The 9,891-nt window shown below is 37.3% G+C and overlaps 1 protein-coding gene and 1 non-coding gene across 2 annotated transcripts; one reads left to right on the forward strand and one right to left on the reverse strand.

Moving 5' to 3' along the window:
- Positions 1–955: 955 nt before the first annotated feature.
- trnaa-ugc (transfer RNA alanine (anticodon UGC)) lies at positions 956–1,027 on the reverse strand. Its single transcript has one exon. It is a non-coding gene; the product is annotated as a tRNA-Ala (tRNA).
- Positions 1,028–1,292: 265 nt separating this feature from the next.
- simc1 (SUMO interacting motifs containing 1) lies at positions 1,293–9,729 on the forward strand. Its single transcript, XM_056262437.1, has 10 exons — positions 1,293–1,612; positions 2,967–4,262; positions 5,999–6,252; positions 6,535–6,604; positions 6,700–6,863; positions 6,976–7,068; positions 8,742–8,873; positions 8,973–9,129; positions 9,228–9,312; positions 9,466–9,729. The coding sequence occupies exons 1-10, from the start codon at positions 1,484–1,486 to the stop codon at positions 9,687–9,689; spliced, it is 2,604 nt and encodes an 867-aa protein (XP_056118412.1). The 5' UTR covers positions 1,293–1,483; the 3' UTR covers positions 9,690–9,729.
- Positions 9,730–9,891: the final 162 nt, after the last annotated feature.

Consider the following 9,891-nt stretch of genomic DNA (forward strand, 5'->3'; position numbering starts at 1 on the left):
ACATGCTGGGGTCTTTGTTTGTCTGGAACCTACCCTGGAGACCGGGCCGCCTAGGGTGACCCTACCAGGAGCGAGCTCCCGACGGTATCGCTCTCCAGGGTCACTGGAACATGCAAGCCCCCTCGCCACGTCAAGGCCAGACCCGAGAGAGGGAATGTATAATATAAATAATAATATTATTCAATTTGATGGAATTTTACTGCGTAAAAAGAACTAGAGCTTAATAAAACATTTTGTATAAATCTTAAACTTAAATTGAAACATATTTTCTTTTTTTAATTTATGAATACAAATCGCATAAATTAAATGGTCCATTCCCTTGTTCCATTGAGATTTATACAAAATGTTTTATTAAGCTCTAGTTCTTTTTTACACATTTAAGATTCTTAATTCATAATACGAATATGTATTATTCAATTAAATTTGATTGAATTAACTGAAATGCGTAAATCTGGAAAAAATGCTCTTTTCTTTTAGTGTAAGAACAGCATTTATTTGAAATATATTTTTATAACATTATAACATAACATTATAAATGTCTTTACTTTTGATCAATTTAATGCATCATTGTTGAATAAAAGTATTCATTTCTTTCTTTCTTTTTTTTAATCTTGGGCTACCACAAACTTTTGAATCTTAGTCTGGTTTCCACAAAAATATTTAGCAGCAAAACGTTTTCAACCATAATTGGACATAAACATAATAAATAATTGGATGATAAAATGTTTCTCGAGATTCAAATCAACATATTAGAATAAAAGAGGTTATGTGACTCTGAAGATGGAGTAAATGGCTGCTTAGAATTCAGCTTTGCCATCACAGGAATAAATGACATTTTACAATATTTTAAATAGAATCCATTATTGTAAATTTTGCGTTTATTATAAATACGCGACTTTGACAACAGTCCAAGTTATATTCTAGAGTAGACAACAACAAGAAAGTAGATAAAAAGTGGAGATGCCGGGGATTGAACCCGGGGCCTCATACATGCAAAGCATGCGCTCTACCACTGAGCTACATCCCCGCTTCTCTTAATGATAAGATTATGTGTACTTCACGTCAAACTTGCTGATAGATAGAACTACATTCTATGAAGTTGGAATTTCATATACATATGGAATGTGACAAACGGGTATTTATGGTGGTGGCGTACAGCGCAACTAAAAGCATACCGATACAGACAAGTATAAATAAATCACTCCGGTCCGTAAATCCACTAACCCAAACACACTTCCGCATAACCGACACTTGCGGAAGTTCCACCTTCATCAAATCCTGCAATAGTGAAACCAAAACATTTAGGTGACACTAGTATTGACATTTACCTGCGTGACTTCTTTGTTTTTGTGGAGGTTTGTTTGACAACAGTAACTATCAACTCTTAGAGCACTATTCATGCTCTCTCCTGGATCCACTATTTTTGTTGTTCAAGACATCTGTCGGTATAAACATGACTGATGGGACAGGGTGAGGCACAATTATGGAGGATATTATTTGTGTCAGCTCGGGCAGCGACGACGACTCTGATTTAGAGGTTATAAGTAGTTACAACGAAGACAAAGAAGATGGAGTTCCGTTCATCCGAACAGAATGGCTCCCAGTCACACCTGTAAGTTTACTATTTGCAGTTTATCAGAGTCTCAATGTCTTGCTTGATTTTGTCCGCTTGAGCTTTTATGGATTTCTACGCAGAACAGTATCTTTCACGTAGATTACACATGCAAATAGGAGATTTGTTCAGGGTGTGCGTGAATTTACACTTGTTTCCAACCGCACGTGCTTTTCGCTTTCTATACATAGCGTGCGGTACGCGCGCAAATGACGTCACTGAGTATTTAAGAGATTTTGGTAGGCTTTCAGAACACAACAACCTTCAAGTGCAAAATAAAATTAAATAATTATAATTTATATTATGTATGTAAAAATAAATATTTTTGTTTTATTCATTGTATTTATTTATTTATTATATAATATAATAAATCGGCTGATATTTGGCATTGCCCTTTTGTTATAGAAATAAATACCATATTTGGTAAATATGTTTAGTAAATTTCGAGCATTGTGTGAAACAGTTTAATTTAAGCGTATGAATGTGTGTACATCATTTGCTGTTTTATTACGCGGAATAAGTGATTCTGATTGGTCAAACCAGAGCTCACTGGGAAATCGTTTGATAGCTGTGCAGAATGCAGATCGTGATCTTTCGCTCTACGTACCTTCTGTGCAAGTAAGCTAATACAACTATTTAAACTTTAATAAATATATAGCCATGTATTTATTTATTTGGTTAAGTAGCAGTATAAGTTGGATGAAGGCCCGTTTACAACAAGGACGATAACTATAAAGATATTGTTTTAAAAGTCGTTTCAGATGTTAAAGAACAGCACAATTATAACGACATATTATAACTTAATTATAACAACGATAACGGCGCAGATAAACATTTTTTAACAACGATTTCCCCCCAGCTACGGATAAAAACATCGACAGCATTGAGCATATAACTAAGTTAGCGGCTGACGGCATAACTGCAGTGCACGGTTATTACAAACAAAACGATATTCTGCGTTGTTGTGGATGCTAATATAGTTGTGGTGTTAACCCTAACCCTTTCCCTTTCAGTGATATTTTGTGATGGCAATCAACTGGCCATTACTAGCCACCTGGGGCTGGTTGCATTAACTGCTAAGACTAGTCTTACAAGTCAGTCATCACATTTCTTTTTTTAAGACTGTTCAGAACTGTTTTAAGTCAGTAACATAAAAACGTAGATTCGCCTGATTCCCCCTTGGCTAACCGCTAGTTGGTCATACTAGTACTTAAGTCGGAGTCTTAATGGCTATGTTTATGCTACTGGCCCCTGTTCTGTAGTTGCCAATAATGGTGGTAAGCCATTGAAAAGTCCAATTACCACTATATTTCTCCTAATTTCTCCTACTTTCTTCATTGTTTGTTTGTCTCAGGTCCTCATTGATATCACAGACCACAAGTTAACCCCTTCAAGGCAAAGATGCTCAAGAAGAGATACTTGCTCCTCCTTAGAAGTTATAGATTTAAGTGAAGACGATCCTCCTGATGATGGCGACGTCCAGCTTCAGAATCCGTCACCCACTCTACCGTCAGCAGAAAGCAAAGACAAGAAAGTGCATGTAACACTGGCATCTTTTGGAAAACCTCTAGAATCACAATCTCGAACAAGTGTTGGAAAAGATGTAGCTAATTCAGGGTGTTTTGTAGGGAACAGTGTGCAGTCTGTCGTCTCTAAGTCACTCGCTCAGGAGAACGCTCTCACAGACGTGCTCCAAAGAACAGAAAATCATTTGCATGAGGACACAAATTGTAATTCAAGCTTGTCGTCTGAGCAGTTGAGCTGGGACAAGTGTTTGGAACGTTGCAGCTCCAATGATACAAGTAAAAATTATTTCAAAAATGTATCTGAAGTATTAAAGAACTCTATTGCAGATATATCGCAGAACACTAAAGACACACAGCTTAATACACCAGCTGTCTGCAGCATAGACACAGACCGAGAAAACAAAGAAAATGTTGACTCATCACAGAAATGGGAAGGCAGTGTTCGCTCTTCTTACAGTCTTGACAGTCCATATTACTGTCCGAGTGAGGTAGATGCTTATATATTTTCTGACTCATCCAATAAATCTGAAGATAAGGATCAGCCATTTACAACATACAACTTTCAACTGTCACCTCAAACCTTTGAGCTTCCTTCTGATACTTATACTCCATCAATGTCCAATGCACTTTCTTTGAATGATAACAATGAAACGATGAATATCTGCGAAAATGAGGGCCTACATACTCCGGTTCGGCCAGCACATTCTTCCCCCTCCATACCTACCTCATCTAGGGCCTCGCCCCACTGGAGCCTTGAACTTAGATCTATCCATAGTAAACCCTGCAGTCCCACTTCCACAGAGATTCTTGCCAGCGACACAGCGGCACATTCCCCTGATCTGTCTACGCTGAGCTCACCAAGTAGCACCTTCAGCCTCCTCTTCTCGCAGCCCTCCCCGCCAATCTTTTCAGAGAGAGCAGAGCTAAGGAGAAATGATTTAGATGCACTATCCACACAAAGCCCTTCCATCAGGCTTTGGGAGACAAGCAGCGATGACAATGAAAATGTGCCGGATAATGTGGGTTCAGATCTCTCTGAAAACAACTCCCAAGATGGACAACATATTTGTCTGGCTCAGTACAGAAAATTAAGTCAGTGCATGGGTGGAATGGTTCCACAGATGGTAAGATGTTTTGATGTGCACATTTTTTAATAGGTACATTTAATAGTCAAAATAATGATATTGTTGTCTCCTTATTTTTATTCTGTATGTACTGTAAATCTTAATCTTAAATCACATTTAAGGCCTGTCAAGATTCTTCATTAATCACAATTATTTGAGAAAACCGCAATAATTGTGCAGTTTAAATTTCAGTCGAATTTTGCCAAAGAATATATAAAACACAAAAGACTTCCCTCATATTCAATTCAATTCACATTTATTTGTAATTTCATATGAAATGAGGGTTTGTGGGTTTAATCAGACTGCATTATATTATATTATATTAAATTAATTATATTATATAAATATCATCACAACATCAAAGTAAATCATAAGGACCTATTTTTTACTTTTATTATTATATATGATTCCAATAAAAGTTATTTGACAATTAATAGTCAGCACAAAATTCATGATTGTGACAGGCCTAGCCATGTTAGCTCATTTTAACACAAATCATAGTGTAAACTCTTATTACTTTAGCTCTTAAAGGGATACTCCACTTTTTTGGGAAATAGGCTCATTTTACAACTCCCCCAGAGTTAAACTGTTGAGTTTTACCGTTTTTGAATCCATTCAGCCGATCTCCGGTTCTGGCGGTACCACTTTTAGCATAGCTTAGCATACATCATTGAAGTGTACAAGACCATTAGCATTTCTAAAAAAAAAATGACCAAAGAGTTTCGATATTTTTCCTATTTAAAACTCGACTCTTCTGTAGTTACATCGTGGACTAAGACCGACGGAAAATGTAAAGTTGCGATTTTCTAGGCTGATATGGCTAGGAACTATACTCTCATTCCTGCGTAATAATCAAGAAACTTCACTGCCGTACCATGAGTGCAGCAGGCGTAATGATATGACGCAGCGCCTGAAAATAGGCCACCTTCCGTCAACACAACGGAACTATTTTCAGGCGCTGCGTCATATCATTACGCCTGCTGCTCTCATGGTACGGCCAAAGCCCGACATTCTCTGGTACGGCAGTGAAGTTTCTTGATTATTACGCAGGAATGAGAGTATAGTTCCTAGCCATATCAGCCTAGAAAATCGCAACTTTACATTTTCTGTCGGTCTTAGTGCACAATGTAAATACAGAAGAGTCAAGTTTTAAATAGGAAAAATATCGAAACTCTTTGGTCATTTTTTTTTTGAGAAATGCTAATGGTCTTGTCCACTTCAATGATGTATGCTAAGCTATGCTAAAAGTGGTACCGCCAGAACCGGAGATCGGCTGAATGGATTCAAAAACGGTAAAACTCAACAGTTTAACTCTGGGGGAGTTGTAAAATGAGCCTATTTCCCAAAAAAGTGGAGTATCCCTTTAAGGTACGATCACATTAAAAATTTTGCAATCGTCAAAAGTGTTGCAATGTATGAAGCAGCAAACCAAGCAGCTTTTATATATTATTTATATATTTTATATATTTTATATATATATTCATTAAATATTATATAGATTTATAAGACTATATTTTGCATTATATTACCTTGGCATTTCATTTCAGAAAACTAGTTAACGCTGCTGTGTAAGTGTTTCTAATACAATGACTGAGGGAGTGGTGGCAGATTTTACAGGAACGATAAATGTGACCGCAACCAGACACCCTTGTCTGCCAAAACTTTTGTGAAAATCAGTATTTGTACAGTATTCCTAGTGAAATACATTTCAGTCAGTCACTTTTCGTTTTTAACAGCATGATGATGAGGAGGAAGGTGAACACTATGGTCCCGCTGAGCCCCTGTGCCGACAGAGCCTTAGTTTGGTTAACAGCACCATTGAGGAGAATTACCCAGAGGGCACTCTTCAGCTGCTCTCTGACTTCATTCAGCCTCGGTTTTACCCACCGGTGGACATTACGAAACATCTGCTCAGGGAGATTTTCTTGGACCCACAGAGCACTGATGTCCTAGTCGTAGAGGCCTATAATCTATTGATGAAGACTCAGAGGTGGGTGGGATCACATCTGCAACTACTTTGAGTTTTTTCCCCATTTAAAACAGTTTTGTGAAACTATTTTAACTGAACATTTGACATTTTCATGAAAAAGTCATGAGTAAGTCAGAGATGTACCCTGGTAGGTAGTGTATGTGCTCCAACATGTGATACTACCTGCCCTTCCTGTTCAATGAAAATGGAATATCCACCCACCCCCAAATCCCCCCCAAAAATTCAGGTGTTAAACGTACAATTTATGTTAATAAATAATTTCAGTTTGTTTTGTATGTTCAGATACCACCCTGTGGATGCTTCTACAGTCCCATGGGATTGGGAACTGATGAAGACGGCTATGAAGGATCAGGTAGGTACTTTTTAGCACATTTTAAATACTTATATTTATAAGTAATGCTCAAATTTTCTTAAATGTTCCACTCTCTTAATTCTTCCTGTCGTAAGGAGGACACTAGGAGGTTGCGGATGATGGTCCGGTACATGCTCCTGCAATATGTGTTGCAGGTTTTAGAAGATGACTTTCATTTTAAACTCAGGACTCAATGTCTTCAACACTCTGTTGCAAAGAAGATGCTTTCATGTGGCCCTGAAACGTTTGGGCAAGTCAGGTGAGTTTAAGCCCCAATTTTTGCAATCGGCTTTACTTTACTTTGCATACAGTAATAAATAATGAACTGTCATATCATATTATGTGTGCAATTATGTGATTCTTGTTCTTAGGGATCTAATAAATTGGATGATTAATGCTGCTAAGGAGTCGGTGAACAACTCAAAAGATGTGGAATATCCAAAGAAAGAGGACAACTGTCTTAAGTATATGAAGTGCTCATTTTGTTATCATTATACACTAATGTTTAAATATTTGGGGTCTAAGATTTTTTTTGTGTGAAATTAATACTTCTATTCAGCAGGTATGCATTAAATTGATCAAAAGTGATAATAAAGACGCTTATAATGTTTAAAAAAATCTAATTGAATTTTTTTGTCATCTTGAACTTTATATTAATCAAATAAGCCTGAATAAAAATGTATCAAATTGACACACATATGAAGCAGCACAACTGGTTTCAACATGGATAATAATAAGAAATGTTTCTTGAGCAGCAAATCAGCATATCAGAAAGTTTTTTAAAGATGTGACACTGAAGACAGCAGAGTATTGACTGCTGAAAATTCAGGTTTAAATAAATTACAATTAAAAATATAAACAGTTATTTTAAATTGACAACAGAAAATCATACAGACCCCAAACTTTGAACAGTAGTATAAAATCACGGAGCCCCTAAAGGGACGTGGTGGTGGAAAAAAAATTAGGATGGGAGAATTTATTTTTTTCAAATTTTTGCGTTCCCTCGCAATACTTTTGCGTTCCCCGAGAAACTTTGCGTTCCCTCGCGAATATATTTGCGTTCCCACGCAAAACCTGTTGTGAGCTCAGACATACACTTCCTGTTTAATGTCCCGCTGGCAGTGTTTCAGAGCTCCGTACGTTAATGGAGCGTTTCATAGTGTTTGAACTTGGACTCAAATATAAAGAAATGCAGTCAGTGCTTAACTCAAGGAGTTCAGTGAAGTTGGCAATATATTCACATAGGCTATTCGAACTTCCCGGATCAATATTCTTGAGCTAAACGTTGTTAAAACACAAACGACACCTATTTACAATCATAGTAACCTAGACAACGAGCTACAACCCAATTCTCCTCAAAACGAGCTTTATAATATAGGCTAAATGGATCTTTATGAGCAGGCGGCTCAAGTCCGAAGGGACCATCTGCAAAGTGAAATATAACCAAAAAAACCACTACAGCATCAATAACTTCACTGTAACACCAAATTTAGTTCAAATTTAGTTTAGTTTTGGGATTTGCACTTTGCAGACGGCCCCTTATTTGGACTTTGAATAAAATTTGGACTTTCAGAATCACCCTTAAATCGGCTGGTTAGAGACACATTTATATTATAAAGCTCGTTTTGAGGAGAATTGGGTTGTAGCTCGTTGTCTAGGTTACTGTGATTGTAAATGTGTCGTTTGTGTTTTAACAACGTTTAGCTCACGAATAGTGATCCGGGAAGCTCGAATAGCCTATGTGAATATATATTGCCAACTTCACTGACCTCCTTGAGTTAAGCACTGACCGCATTTCTTTATATTGAGTCCATTAAACATTAAACAGGAAGTGTCGGTCCGAGCTCACAACAGGTTTTGCGTGGGAACGCAAATAACTTTGCTAAAGGAAACGCAAACATCTTTGCGAGGGAACGCAAAGTTTCTCGGGAGAATGCAAAAGTTTTGCGAGGGAACGCAAAAGATTAAAAAAAAAATGTTTCCACCACCACGTCCCTTTAGGGGCTCTGTATAAAATAACACATTCTTAGGGAAATATATTTTGCCACACAACAACAGTCTACGGAAAACAGTTTGGATTGTACTTACTTTCCTTCTTTTCTTTGCAAAAGAGAAACTTTGACTTTTTTTGTTACAGGATTGTATTATCTCTTCAGAGGATGTTATCATTGGCCCTAGAGGTGGACAAGGACCCCACCTACAATTCAGACAAACTTTCAGAAGAGCTCTTCAGTTGTCTTAACAGAATGTGTTCTTGCAGGAAGATAAGGTGAACAATAAAAAAATAAAAAAAGATAATCAATATAATTAGATGTTGCACAGAGCTGTGTTGAATGTTGAGTTTTTGCTGCCCTTTGTATTGTTTTAGACTCTTATTGTTGAGTACTCTGGAGAGCAAGCTGCTGAGATGCAAGTTGTTGAAGCTGCTGCTGGATGAGGCTTGTTCTCAGAAGACACGCTTGCCCATGTCTCTAAGCTTGCTGCTACACTACCTTAAGAGCTCCACACTGACTTCAGAACCCTCAGTAAGAGATCATTACAGTGTTTTATTCCAGATTAACATTTTGCATTGTTATTCTGCATAACAGCTGAACTGATATGATCTCCCTGCACGGTGTGACAGGATGGAGCAGAGAAATGGAGAAAATGGGATGAACTTCTTCAGCTTCTGTGGATGTTGATGCTCAGCTATGAAGAAGTGGTGACAGGTGACAAACTAGTGCTATCACAGCTCTTTTAAGTGTATACATAATAAGGCAAATAAAAAAGAGAATTAAGCATTTGCAAGAAATTTTAAGTGATAAAACAAGGTGATCATAATAGTTTTTCTCTTTACCCTTCTTTCAATCTTTGTTCCCCAGGTCACCTACACTCTCCCATCACAAAGCGCTTTGATAGGATGCATGCTCCGATTTGGACACGGGATGATCAGGTGAAATGCTCAGCAGTTCAAGAGGCAGCAGACACCTTCCTGTCACGAGCAGCGGATGACATCGGCCACGCTCTCCCAATGGAAATGCAGGAATTACTATGCCAACTACAAGAACACATTACTGACATGTCCAGTGTTACTTCAAGTCATTAAACCTTTTTAATAACTTTGTTTGACAGTGTTTTTTTTTTTTTTTTTAATAAATTAATTTTTTATACAATTTGAGTGTTTGTTCATTACACATACCAACCAAGAGCAAATGATAATAATAAATATAGCCACAACCACACGCGCTAATTATCGGGGTATATAAGGGTGTGTTTCAAAAGATTCTAAGCATTCTGTTGACAATTTT

This window comes from Rhinichthys klamathensis, unplaced genomic scaffold (genome assembly GCF_029890125.1).
Source record: "Rhinichthys klamathensis goyatoka isolate OS25496 unplaced genomic scaffold, OSU_Roscu_1.1 h1tg000192l_1, whole genome shotgun sequence".
Lineage (NCBI taxonomy): Eukaryota > Metazoa > Chordata > Actinopteri > Cypriniformes > Leuciscidae > Rhinichthys > Rhinichthys klamathensis.